Source organism: Prionailurus viverrinus, chromosome A1, assembly GCF_022837055.1.
Source record: "Prionailurus viverrinus isolate Anna chromosome A1, UM_Priviv_1.0, whole genome shotgun sequence".
NCBI lineage: Eukaryota > Metazoa > Chordata > Mammalia > Carnivora > Felidae > Prionailurus > Prionailurus viverrinus.
In genome coordinates, this window is record NC_062561.1 from 70315605 (window position 1) to 70329977 (window position 14373).

General features: G+C 47.5%; 1 protein-coding gene across 2 annotated transcripts in view; it reads right to left on the minus strand.

The window, feature by feature from the left end:
* The window catches only part of STK24 (serine/threonine kinase 24), a 122512-nt gene that overhangs the window by 67106 nt on the left and 41033 nt on the right, over positions 1–14373 (minus strand). Inside the window, exons 1-2 of one of the 2 annotated variants that reach the window (XM_047851399.1) lie at positions 7161–7253; positions 5423–5653 (exon numbers count right to left, since the gene is read on the minus strand). In XM_047851399.1, coding sequence (XP_047707355.1) covers positions 5423–5653; positions 7161–7238 — 309 coding nt within the window. In that variant the 5' untranslated portion in view covers positions 7239–7253. Of the gene's footprint in view, positions 1–5422; positions 5654–7160; positions 7254–14373 lie in introns of those variants that run through there. The other variant, XM_047851408.1, reaches the window with a different exon arrangement.

Below are 14373 nucleotides of genomic sequence, written 5' to 3' on the forward strand. Positions count from 1 at the left end.
ACCAATAGTATCTTATTTTCTGTACCTCCAGAAGAATGTGCCAGGACCGTCTGCCTTCAGGGGTGGGGAAGACATGAGCGAGAAGGAATCCATGCACTTGAATGAGAATTCCTGCAGCGCAAGAGAGTTTGTACCCGTACCAGGCATATATGTTGAACACAAATGCTTCCCAAAACTGAATAACCCATCTGTGTTCCTAACTATGTCAGAAACCAGGTCAAAACAAAAGCAGGATCTACCATGGGGCAGTTTGGGAAAAAGTGTGAGTAAAGATAAATTTGGTGGCTGATTATGTTATCTAAACTTGGATGTGTCTGAAAGTCAAGGGAGAGGCGATTAGCAGTCACACTGGGACAAGGAGTCCTAAGAAGTGGGTGGATGGTAGCCTACCCAGCAGCCTCATTCACAAACACGCCGCCATTAATATAGGTTTTTCTTTTACTTCTTTTCCTAAAGGCAAAATGATTGGTTTTTCTATTTCATCAGGAGCTACTATTCGCCCCTTGGAAAAGAAAGAAGAAAAAAAGAGACATGAGAAATCAAAATGGGGTGCCCGGGTGGCTCAGTCAGTCGAGCATCCGACGACGTTGGCTCAGGTCATGATCTCAGTTTATGGGTTCGAACCCCGAGTCAGGCTGCGCTGACAGCTCAGAGCCTGGAGCCTGCTTCGGATTCCGTGTCTCCCTCTCTCTCGCTCTCTGTCCCTCCCCCCCTTTTCAAAAATAAATAAATATTTTTAAAAATTTTAATAAAAAAAACTTTAAGTCAAAATAATTTAACCCTTAAAAAATCACTGCAAAGTGTACTTGTAAGGTACATGACACAGCCAATCCTTTTACCAGCAGAATTTGTATTTACACAGAGTAGTCAATTTTCTAAAACTCATCAGGGGACTTTTCCATATTAGTTTTCTAGTGAATCTGATGAGTAAAACTACCCAAAAAATTTGTAGGAACTGAAGAAAAACCTAACTCTTCCGTTGGGGATCTGAATCCACTTTAGACGACTACTCCATGGACACGTTTCCTTAGCATCAATACTACAACAAAAACAACTAAGATAAACAGCTTTTCTGTTTTCTAGATTTTTTTGCCTTGCACTTGATTTGCTCTGGTTACGCTGGCTTGATGTTTGAGAGTACTAAGTAATTTATTATAAAAAAAAAATGACAAACCTGATTTTTAGAATTTTGAAGCATCTGGCACAGATATCTTATCTCTTAATAAAAAAAATAATTAAGGGGCGCCTGGGTAGCTCAGTCGGTTAAGCGTCTGACTTCAGCTCAGGTCATGATCTCGCAGTTTGGGAGTTCGAGCCCCACATCGGGCTCTGTGCTGACACCTCAGAGCCTGGAGCCTGCTTCAGATTCTATGTCTCCCTGTCTCTCAGCACCTGCCTCCTTCCCTCCCTCCCTCAAAAATGAATACACATTAAAAAAAATTTTAAATAATAAAAAACAATTAAGTCATCACTTGCTAAAAGTCTCCTATATGCCAGGCACTTTATCTATATGTTCTCAATCTTGATCAGTAATCCTGCAAGATAACGGTTATGTTTCTGTCTTTCATCCTCAGGAAGTCAGCAGCCTGGAGAAAAAAAAAAACTGACAGTTGAGTACCTATGCTAGGATCCAAGACTAAAGTCCTGGCTTTGATTCCAAGTGAATCTCAAAGTGGAGATTCTAATAATCTGCCTATCTCTGCAAAACAAAACAAAACACCTGAGAGATCTGTACAGCTAAACAGAATAAGTAGAATTTGTAACCACTGCAAAAGAAGAAAAGAGGCTTAGAATCCTATGTGACATCATCATGCCCTGTTAAGATCTTACTGTGCCCTTACTGCCTAACTAAAAAACCAAACAATTCTCTCTCTCTGCACACCAACCAGATCACCCCCTGCACGCACACATATGCATGCACACACACAGTTTTATTATGACCTTGAGGATAGTATTTTTGTGACATAAGATTCCAGTGGTTTATGGCTGGGACACAGAAGCTTCTGGTTAATTAAATATCCTCACTGGTTTAATCTCCCTAATATTAAACCCCTAAACTACAACAAAGGAAGATCTTCTTTGGTGTGTAGCAATACCCTTTAAGGACCCATCCAGGCGTCAGATTCATCAAAAGAAACTCAAGTTCTCACTGCTGAAATTAATTCCCTCTGCTCCTTCATCTGACCTTGTTTTTGTTTTTAATCTTTGGGGGGGAAACTTGCCACACCACACTGAAGCTCTGTGATTTGATCCCAGCCACCAAGTGGAAATCAACTCCACTCACCTCATCTTCGGTAACATTCAGTTTATTCAGACCACTACTTACCTATTGTTCTTAATCTCTTTTTCTGGACCGGATGATTGAACCTGACACAGTTAGAGACCTCTGAACGCTAACCCAGTAGGAAGAAACTAGTTTCTGCTCATTTCTTCTTTGCCCCATCTTGGTATGTGAAAGTCCTTCACACCAGGTGAAGTCGAAGGCCCTCTCTCCCATCACCACTTAAAGAATAAGAATATTACCTCTGAATGCCATGGGGAGCTTTTAAAAGGGCAACAAAAACCAGAGAGCACAGGAATTTTCAACTTAGTGTCAAAGACCCATTGACCCATTAGTCTTTTGTGTCGATTTATTTTGTATCTGACTGGACAGTTAGGACTACACAAACTTAAACTTCATGAGCCTACCAAGATGATAGAAGAGCCTCCGGCTTGTCACAGGTCTGGACTCGTGTTCTGCCCAACTTACAACAGCCGATATTGTTTAACTAGAGAAGTCCCTTATGTTTTTAATTAGAATCATCCATCTTTTATACGGTTTAAGAAATCAAGGTTTCATGGTGGTGATTATTATTTTTGGCATTCTTGAGGCAGTTATAGTCTCTAAAAGACAATCTGCCTAGTAAACTATAAGACACTCTAGACAAAGTTATCCAAATTTTTCATCCTGTCTGAAGACAGTCAGTGGAAAAAATCACGCCATGAGTTACTCCACTTCCTTTACAGAGTAAGTGACTTTGAGCACCAAGCCCATTGCCTGTTCCATGACGCACATGATGAGATGCCATTTGCCAGCCTCTCCAGAGTCAGGTGTGGCAGCGTGGTGGCGCTCTGGCCAGGGGAATGTGGGCAGGAAGAATGTGCTCTTTATCTAGGCCTGGGCACATGGACACTTCTCACGGGAGCCTCCATTTTGGCCCTCACGATGACTTAAGGCAAACGAGCACAGCCATGTATGGAAGACAGAAGGAAGAACAAGACAGAAGAAACTAGGATTCCTACAAAACTGGAGGAAAACCACTCATCAATCAGGACTACCAGGGAACAAGAAATAAACTTCTGTCAGATGTGCGCTATTAGAAATGTGGGAGGTTATTCTAGCAGCTGGCATTATGCTAACCAAACAAATTTACTGGGCAACTCTAGATCAAGGTTTGGCTGACTTGGAATGGATGCTCTAGAATTAGTGACTCAGGCAAGAACAGGACATACCAGATGGAATCTCTAAATATGTACAGTGAACACCATGTTTAGCCGTAATAAAGCAATCTATTCCAGTAAAAATTTTGCTGGAGAACTGAGACTGAAAAGATACTTTTGAACCACTGATCCTTTATTTCCATAGCTGGCATAAATCACCAAAAATCTGTGAGAATCTTCAACCCTGCCTTTGCCAAAGGTACCGTAATTCATATTAAAATACAACACCAGCATACCACAGGAAACCCAACTCTGAATTTACTATAAAACTACTGTTGAAGTCATTTCACAAAAGATATTATGTGATACAGCAGAGTTCAAGTTGAGTTTCTTTATTTGTTTTTTCGCAGTAGAAATTTAAGATCAAGAAGACCTTTGCTTTCTCGTATGCAAGTCACATGTGTTCTCTTGGAAGAGAATCAAAACATATAGTGCTTCCCTTCCTGCCCTCTCGAGACCGAAAATGGATGTGCACCCCCCCCCCCCCCCCACACACACATACAACATTCACTGTCATCACTGGGGTCCTTCCTCCTCCTTGCTTTGACCTCAGTGAGCATGTCCTTCACTGCTAGATTACTTCAGAGATGAGGTATGAATAAATTCATCAATTAAGGAAGGAAACGAACACTCATTAAGTACCTACCACATGGTAGGTTATTTTTACATGGTCTTGATACCATTTAATCTTTGCAACCGTGAAACGTATATACCATAATTTTCCATTTTACAAAGGAGGAAGCAGGGAATTTTTTTAAAAACCAAACAAACTTGCTCAAGGCCATACACGAAGACAAGATACAAGTCCAAGACATAGGACTCCAAAACTTAAGTCTTTCCATTTCAAAATGCTGCATTTGACCTACGACCATCCTCCGGGCCATCCTTTGCCATTGGACCTACGCCATATTGCCAAAATAAGAAAACTGGATTACTGCTCAATTTTTATTTCATTAAATATTCATTTTAAGTGAATCGATGGTTCTCAAGTTGGCCATCCTTCCGCTTATACCTTATTACCACATTTCCGCAAAATCAAAGCGTGTACTGTGCACGCTACCCCGTGAAGATTTTAGAGGATAAACCCAGGGCAGGAGGAAGCACAGCCGTGCATTATCTGGGCTCACCGCTGCCTCTCTCAGGAAGTAGTTCTTTCTACCTAGGAAGTGTTGGTTTCCCCAAGGGTTGTTTTAGAATTTTTGTTCACCAATTCTTAAACATTTCCAAAACTCCATCTGGGAAGATACTACATTGCTAAGGTCAGTAAACAGGCACAGGCCAAGGAAGCTGAAACACAAGGGACAGTCTTCTTACTTTCTCAGCGGGGCGGCAGGAGTGCCCTACAACATCTAAAATGGTTCCATGCCGGACTGGAAAACGATTTTTAATGCTCTTCTTTTTCCTACTTACAGAACAAGGTGAAATCAAGGACAATTTGTAGTGCTGTATCACAACTCTTTTAAGTAATTATTTACTTCCCTAGAATTCTTCAAAGTCAAATATAGATAAAGTAGTTCACAAAATATTATCAGTTCCAGCAGTTATTTAAAACAGCATTAAACTACAGTTGATCAGTGAGACTATCAAAAGGCTAATATTCTTAGGTTAGCACGAGTTTTCACCATGCTAAAATTAGGTAAATTCATGGTTGTCAGTTACAATACCTTCATAATCAATGTGTCTCTGGTGACCAAGTCCTGCTCAAAAATACGCTTTCCTGTTTGAAAGGGAATTTCAACACACGCTTTAACCAGAATATATTTCTATAGGTGACATTTAAGATGATAAAACTATCGACACCAGGTTCTTTTGACTGCTAAGGTCAGAACATTTCTCCTTCCTCTGAAAGCCTGCTGTGCTACTGACGACCTTTATGTACGCCACTCCAGCTCGGTCAAGCGCTGCGTCACGGAAAATCACGCTCTTATTTTTCAGGCCTTACCTTCAGGTAGGATCCATAATATTTGGTTACGTATGGACTGTCACACTGACTCAGCACTGTGATTTCTTGTTGAATGTCCTCTATCTCATCTTCAGCTTCTTCCAGATCAATGATTTTTATGGCAACCACTTTCTGAGTCCGAAGGTCAATGCCTTTGAACACCTCACCAAAAGAGCCCTTTCCAATTTTCTCCAGTTTTGTAAAAAGCTCTTCTGGATCTGCTTTCAGGTTCTGTAGAAGAGAAGGAAAAGAAGGGAGACTTCAATAACTCACAGTATGGGGACTGATTTTTCCTTTTACTCATAACATACACAACACGGTCTTCCAAGGACTGATCCATTTTCTTAAGGGTCACGCTGGTTGTGACCACAGTTCCTCACATTCGGGACACAGAGACTTCTAAGCCTCACCTCTACGAAACATGGCAAGTGTGCAAATAAGAATGACCCAGATTATAACAACTGGGAAAGGCTCCAGCATTTGCATAATTAAATAAAAACCCAAACACTTATTTGAACATATTATGATATATGGATTTATTGAAAAACACTCTTGTTTAAGCAAATATTCCACTTTTCTCCCTTCCTTCCCCCCCGCTCAAAATTTCTAAGTGCAGGTTGGTATATACTAAATTTAGGTTAAGTAATACTTAATCGTTTCCTAAGAGGCCATGTTTTAAAGTCCAACAAATACAGTCCTATGCATCTTCACTTACAGCCTAAATATTTTAACCAGATCCCAGAAAACAAGAAGAACCTGATTGCTTTTGTCTTGTTAACATTACCTCCTTGAAATCGCTGCGAAAGCTCTTAACCACCAACAGGATCACACAAACACACACAGCGTACGTTTCCAAGGGGCCCAGATGTAGGGACTCTGGCACCCATCCTAACGGCTTCCTGACCACAGAGGTATGAGCAGCTGAATTCTCAATGGGCAACACCCTGTCATCCCCAGGGGATGTCTGGAAATGGTATGAGGCGGTGTTTGTCACAAACCGAGGGGCGAGACTGACATTCAGCAAGGAGACCTGAGGATGCTGCATATCTCGGCACAAGGAACTGCCCAGCCCAAAACGCTGCTGGCATCACCTGAAACCCCACAGAGCAGGAGAGGACCGGGCGAGCTGCCACCTTACACACCTTCCCTCGGTGTACGTGAGCAAGAGGACACCGGGCCCCCCCTCAAAGTCTCCCAGTCCTTGTAAGAAACTGAAATATGGAAAAGGGAGTAAGATGGGGAGGGAGGGGGGCTAAAGAGGCGGGAGAGTAACAGGCACAAGGAGAGGACGTATGGGGGGGCAGCGAGTAAAGAGGGGAGAGACAGAATCACAGCATTTCGGCGGCACTGTCGGACGAGCTCTGCGGGCTAACCAGGCGCTAACCGGTAACTTGTTCCCACGGGGAAACACAAAGAGTTCCAAGCACGAGCTGGAGCCCAGCCAGCCGGGCCCCGATGTGGAGGTGCTGCTGTGCCAGCGTGAGCCCTGTGGAAATCACGTACCCCAGTAACGCCTGGGCAAACTGACGGTCGTGGGTGGTCTCAGGGACCCCAGAGAGGTCCCGTTTCTGAGAATGCACACCAAAGTGTAAAAGCTCACAAAACCCACCAACCCTCTCAGTAAAAGAGCAAAGGAAGCAAGAAACGCATCCTGCAGTCGCCAGGAAAAAGGAACAGGAGAGAGACCACGTCCATTTACAGCAGCTAGAAACCCCTGTTTGCAAACCCCTTCCCTTACCTCCTTCCCTCCACGATGAGGGGGGGTGGCCCTCCTTTTCCTCAAGGGCAATCCTAAACGCTGAGCTTTTGAGTCCATCCTTCTGTCCCCCAGGATGTGGCTTCATCAGTAGCCCCCTTCGTCGCTCCCTCTTCGGTTCAGCCCTCTCTACAGACCCTTCGCCCTTGGCGGACGGATCCAGTTTCTCCCATTAAAAGAAAACAAAAACAAAAACAAAACCACCTGGCTTCTCTGGTCACCCTCCTCCTCCACTCTCTCCTTCCTTGAGAGTTCCCTGCAAGTCCCCGGGACCAGCCAGGCGCCCCGCCCCTCGCGGGTCACCGCTGCAGTCTGGCTCTGGCTTCGGGTGGCACAGTGCCGGATCTGAACCTCATCCACGAAGCCCTCCCTCTGGGAACTTTCCAGTCCCTTGGCATCTAAACCCTGCCCTCCACTCATCTCCTCCCCAGGCCCTAGTTCCAGAGGAGTCTTCCCACAGACTCTACCCACGCGGCCGAATCACAGGTATTCTCCCCGTGGCTCCACGCTGGCCTCCAAGCCCTTCTCTACTCGTTCTCCCAGTATAGCTTCAAGGTTTGATACCAGGTTCCCCAAATCCAGCTGGTCAGAATGACCTGGGATGCTTGGGAGATCCCCAAAACATTCTCAGTCATACACGGGGGCAGGAGTACACAATCCATGTTTTTAAAAAACCCCAACACCTTTGAGGAAGAACTGTTTTTAAACTATTGTGTATACGGTAACTTTCAAATTGCTAGCGCCAGCCTCACCTTTTGAATTTTAATTCCTCGGATCAGTTACTAGATACATATTTCTACCTGGACATCTCAAGCACAACATACATGAACTGAATTTGTCATCACCCTACTGAACTGGCCGTCCTCCCAGAGCACACTAGCTCCTTCACCAGACCATAAGCTGAGGGAACTGAGGGACCATGTTTTTCACTGCTGTGCCCACGTGCCCGGGCACAATGACTGCTGGCCAATAAACGTCCCCTGAGTAATAAGAAAGCCCCAGCCTTACAGTGACACAAACACAATCTCGGGGGAGTAGATACTACGAAGAATACCCTAATTTGGACAGGGACAGAGAGTCCCAGAAAGTAGGGGAGGGGGGCCATATCTCTGGCTTACAAGGGTAAGGAAGTGGCAGTAAGAATTTGCAGGAATGGGGGCACCTGGGTGCCTCAGTTAAGCGTCCGACTTCAGCTCAGGTCATGATCTCACGGTTGGTGAGTTCGAGCCCCGCATCAGGCTCTGTGCTGACACCTCAGAGTCTGGAGCCTGCTTCAGACTCTGTCTCCCTCTCTCTCTGCCCCACCCCTGCTCTCTCTCTCACACACACACACACACACACACACACTCTCTCTCTCTCAAAAATAAATAAACATTTTTTAAAAATTAAAAAACAAAAACGAATCTGCAGGAACAGTGATTCTGAAGTCTCAGGGGCATCGGAATCACCTGGCAGGCGTGTTAGAGCACAGACTGCCTGGCCCACCCCTGGAATTTCTGGTTCAGCAAATCTGGTGTGGGGCCCAAGAATCAGAGTGTGCCCAGGTGATACAGAACCACAACGGTCAGGAAATCTGGGGAAAGGAGGAGAGCAGCCTTGACAAGGTGATGTGCCACGAAGATGTGACTTGTTTTAGGTTAGCTAACCTGCCAACCCTCTGCTAAGTCTCCCACCCCCAGACTAAGAAAAAACAGTGACATTTCCTTTTCAAGAATTAATAGAAAACGAAGCCAACAAAAACGTATCCAAACTCCTACAATGGAGGGGATGATAGCGTGGGAGCCTACTACCAAAATAACCAAACAATTCATCACGTCTATGTTCACGCCCCTCTACGAAGTGACTGGCACTCCTCCCAGCAAGAGAAAGCCCACATCCCCATCCCGGAATCTGGGCGGATCCAAACCCGTGTTCTGGCAACAGAATGTGGTTTCTAAACCTAGGCCCCAAAAGGGCCAGCGAGGCTGGGAATGGAAGCATGTGGGAGGGACCCGCTTCAGCCTCTGCACGCAGACCAGGTCAGATCACCCTCCGCCATCCAGCCTCAGCCCCGGCCACCTGCTCCCTGCAACCACCTGACAGCACCCAGTAGAGGCCAGTCCACTGCCCAGTCAACCCACAGAATCATGAGATGTAATAAATCTGCTGTTTTGAACCACCCAGCTTTGGTGGGCTGGTTACTCACCACCAATGACTGACACCACAACTGATGCCCAGACGGCATGTGCTGGGCTAGACCCCAGAGCTGCTGGGGGCAGTTTACTGCTGTATACTGCTCACTAACCCCCCTCCCTCTTTGAACAGTTACCTTGTTCCCACCTTGCCATGTTTGTGTGTTTGTTTTTGGGGGGGTGTCTTTTCAATTCACAGCTCTCTGAATCAAGAGGAGCCAGACCTAGGGGCACCTGGGGGGCTCAGTCGGTTGAGCATCTGACTTCGGCTCAAGTCATGACCCCACGGTTCGTGAGTTCGAGCCCCGTGTCAGGCTCTGTGCTGACCGCTCAGAGCCTGGAGCCTGCTTCAGATTCTGTGTCTCCCCCTCTCTCCGCCCCTCCCCTGCTTGTGCTCTGTCTCTCTCAAAAATAAACTTAAAAAAAAAAAAAAAAGAGGAACCATACCTAAGGAGCTATAACCCAGTGGCCCTGCTGCAGCCATCCTTAGCTGAGGCAGGCAGGGCACAGATTTTCAGGCCGATGCTGTGCCACAAAGGACGGGCAAAAATGGGAGAGGAATACGTCCTACAGGTGTGAGGGACACGAATCCTTGGGGACAGAGGCAAGCTGGTAATTCCAGTAACAACTCCATCCTCCTATGTCCACACCCCAAAGCCATTATACTGCTCACTCCCACCAAGAGGTGGCTTGAACCGGGACTGGCCTTGAGGATTTCCTGTGATGCTGTGCTATTTCCAAGGTCAAACCTTAAGAGGCCCTGCAGTGTTTGCCTTGCCCTCTTGCAATGCCTCCGTCAGCACAAAAACGGGCCTGGGCTAGCCTGCGGAAGAGGTCACATGGAGAAGTCACTAGCCTCACACCCAGGCCAACTGCAGCCAGCCAGTTCTCCAGCTGACCACAGACATGTGAATGAGCCCAGACAAGGCCTGCAGGACCCCCCACCCCCACCCCCTGGCCCGCCGCCACCCCTAGTCAATGCCAGGAATCATGAGAAACACTAAATCATCGTTGTTTTAGGACCAAAGCTCTAGGGTGATGTCACACAACAATAGGTGACAAAGTCAACTGAGATTACAGATCACTGCAGGAGAAAAGTGTCCATCCTGGGAGAGGGAAGCAGGTACAGATGGATGTTCTATACTCTGGAGGATGTTTCATTGTAATACACCGCCTGAACTCCCTTTGGCCTCGTTTAAGACGGCTGTTCACACCGCACTTCGACCACCTTCCCCAAAGCCCTTTTCCCCGAAGCCCATACTGTCCCAGGCAGCTGCTTTGTCTCACATCTGCTCGAGGGTGGGGTGTCATTCCCCACTCTCTGCCACAGTGTCGGCAGCTGTAAACCAGGCTACAAACTGTCCCTGGTACGAAGGAAGACATCTGCTAATTCGGTGACAGCAGGGGACTACACGAGGAGGGTCCCTTGCCCTTTGGCAATTCATTATCACGCAGTCAGAAGAAAACCAGTGGCAACAATGGCCTAGTTCAAAGAGGAACGTCAAGATTCTGTTGCCAGCATCTGTTCTATGAGCAAAGTGGATTTCTCTGGTAGAAGAGGTGCCCACTCTGCCAGCCGCCTTGAGGACTTTCTGTTCAGAAAGGTTTATGATGAACGAAGCACTGGCCTTCATCCCAGACGAGAAAGGCCTGCCAGAGCCTCAACCCACCTATGCCACCTGCCTGACTGGCAGCAGGGCCCCCGCTGCTGGAGTCCCAGCCAGGTCGCGGGCAGGAGCCAGGACACGCAGTGGCACAGCCTTCTCTGAAGCAGGGGCAGGTCGGGACCCTCCTGCCAGCACTCGCCTCTCCTGGATCAACATATCAACATGGCTGGGGGGGGGGGGCCGGGAGCCCCAGGTGGGGTCCTGCCTGCACAGAAACATCCCACCCCTCAGCTCCCGGACTCGTCGCTCAGAAAGACCAATTAGGTGCGTCCGGGAAAATTCCCACCCACGCTACTGACCTAGAGACCCTCATTCCGAGGCAATGAAGGAAGGTGAGGCTTCTGATGGAAGAGCAAGAATCTCATTTACATGTTTGCTAAACCCTATGACCCCATTAGCAGCATCTAAAAGTCTGTTTCCTCCTGAGGGAGGGGTCAAGGGGATAGAAAAGTAACAGCAGAAATGACAGCGTCTCCAGATACAAGCACTACTGTGACTCACGGAGAGCAAGAGGCCCGCACTTAGGTTCTCCAGCAGAGAGGGCTCTTCTCCAGGCCCGGCTCTCCAGCCCCCTCAAAACCTCCACTGCTGCGTCCAGAAACGTCCGGGAAACCACACTTGGATTCCACTTCTGGCTGCTTTATTCTCTTTCCCATCACCCTTCCTTCCTAACGACACCAGGCCGTCTGCCCCATTAAACCTTAGCTAAATCCTGGACCTTCCTGGGCACTCACGCCTCGGCTTGCCTGTTTTTAATTACAAGATCTAGGGAAACCAGAGCCTGTGGTGTACTTCCTAATATTAGGTCAGGATCCCTGAGAACGGACCGAAATAACTGGAAGACGCATTCCCTCAGATGCAAGGATTGGACACAAGTCTGGACTCTAAAAATGCTCCAAAGCCCTACCCCCACAAGCCCAGAAAACCTTCAGGCTCAAGGATTGTGGGAAGAGCCAAAAAGCCACCAGGGAAAGTGCGCCAGGTGAATCCAGAGTCAATGGTTTCACCAAAGTTTCTCACTGATCAAGACCTGGAAGTTTCAGGGTGACCAGCTACCCCAAAAGCCAGGATCTCCTACCAGCCCCGGTTTCTAACGAACAAACACATCCACAGCAGTAGTGTTGCACAGGCCACCTGCACCTTCAAGATTCCTCTAGAAAGAAATGCCACGTGGGCAATGTCCTCCCCGCTCCAAGACTCTGAGACGCTGCAGGGCTGTGTCCTTCTGAAGTTCAGGCTTCTGCAACAATTCACTGTATTTCATAATCCCTCGAGAGAATTCATTAAAATAGTTCTACGATGACAAGTATTCTGTATTTTTAAACCTGAATAGCTCTTGCTGTTTTATTTGGATCGTTTCTGGCAACAAAACACGCATCTGGCATTACTAATCAACTTTCAAAGCTCCTTGGCTTTAGATGGACCGCTCACACAGCCGTGCCGTACTACACCGCTCTGGGTTAAAGCCAAGCTTTTCTCTTTGTTTCTCCAGAAAGAGAAAAAGGAGCCAAGTTTGCTATGTTCGAACGCTTGCTACCTGTTACATTACTACCCCTGCAGCGTCAGAGGGAACACTGGATGGGGAGGGGGAGTCCGTGGCAGGCGTGCCCCATCCCCACCTCTGGACCGGGGAAGCATCCGTCTGGCAGCTGAGCTCGGCCTCGAGTCCTGCTCCCCACCCTCACCCTGCCACCACCCCAGGCGGCCACCACCAAGGCAGCCAACAGGCACACAGCTGCACCTACGTGCCAGCCAGATGCACCCCACCCCCAACCCGCCTCCGCCCTGGCTGCTGTCACTTCCCTTCCCTATCTGCCCGGCTCTGCCACCCCGTGCTCCAGCGCCACTAGTGTTACCGCCTACCATTGCCAAAGCTGCAAATTCCGGCACCCCAACTCCTCTCCCATCCCTCCCTCCAAACCGTACACATCACCCTTCTGAGACATCTCTCCTCGAGGAGCCCCCTGCCTGACTCGACAGCGGGTGTGCCTCCCACTGACCCACTACGCGACCTTCCAAAACCTGTTGGCAGATTTCAGCTTCCAGAGAGCCCACGGTTTTCCTCTGCTGCTTAGAACAGCTGAGGACAACGCGTCATCTGGAGACCGAAATCACACTCAACTGTGAAATCTGAACCTCACGGCTCCTTCCTTACCCCACTTTTCTGCCCCCACCCCCACCGATCCTCCCATCGCCCACCTTCTCAACACGGTCTACAAACACCAAGGGCTGCATAGTGTATGATTCCACTTACAGAGCATTCCTGGAAGCGACAGAATTAAGAGTGACGCAGAATAGCTGCGGGGTTGCTGGGAAAGAAGGGACAGGCAGATTCTCTGCGGCAATGGAACAGTCCTGCATCGCGACTGTGGTGATGAAATTTCACAGAACTATACACCCCAAAAGAAAATAGTCCAAGCAAAAACCAGTGAATTGGGCCTGCACCTGAGTGAACAGCTGTGCCAGCAACTAACTGGTTTTGACGCTGGAAGATTCAGTCACCTGGGAAGGCGAGGTGAAGGGCACACTGGGACTACACAGCGTTTTTTGCAACTTCTTGTAAGTCTTAAGCCATTTAAAAATCAAGTTATTAAAAATTCTTAAAATATTTGAGAAGAAAAAAAAAAAAAGCCCAATCTCAAATCTGTGTCTTTCTACACCTTCTTCCTTGTGCCCCAGAGAGGCCACCCCTATTTCCAGGCTTTAGGCAGGAAATTCCCATTTACTGCTTCGTGCCCCTCAAACCCCACCGCTCCCTGAGCAAAAGCAGCGGTCTCCTTGTCCAGGGAGCACTTTTTTTTTTTTTTTTTTAGGCTGTGGGTTGAAAACTGTATTAATGACATTTTACAGGTTGTTTTCCTGCTCGAGATTGTGATCAACCACTGAAGAATGTGTCTTATAATCTTGCCAACTAACCGGGCCAAGAGGTGAGCAGCAAGACAGCATCCACACTTCCTTAGAAAGCAGCCTCGGCCACCCTCAAACACTCGAAAAGCCCAGCCCAGATCCAGAGCATTACAGGGAGGAGACAAGGGAAGTGTAGGCACAGCCTCAGAACGCACCCAGTATGAGCCGAACGGCTGCTTTGCGCTTGTTTCGCAAAACCTCTCATTTGGGGCGGCAGCTATCGGAGATCTGGAGAGAGGAGACCCAAAATAAACTACCAGACAGGTACTCGATACTGACCTTCTCAATACATAAATCGTCTGCCAAAACCTATGTATGGTTCCTAGGGGGCCATAAGCACTTGGGAGGCCAAACACAGGAGTTCAGACCTCTGCTCTGCCAAATTACTAACTAGCAAGTTACTGAACCACCCAAGACTGTTTCCACATCTGTAAAATGAGGCAATACTAC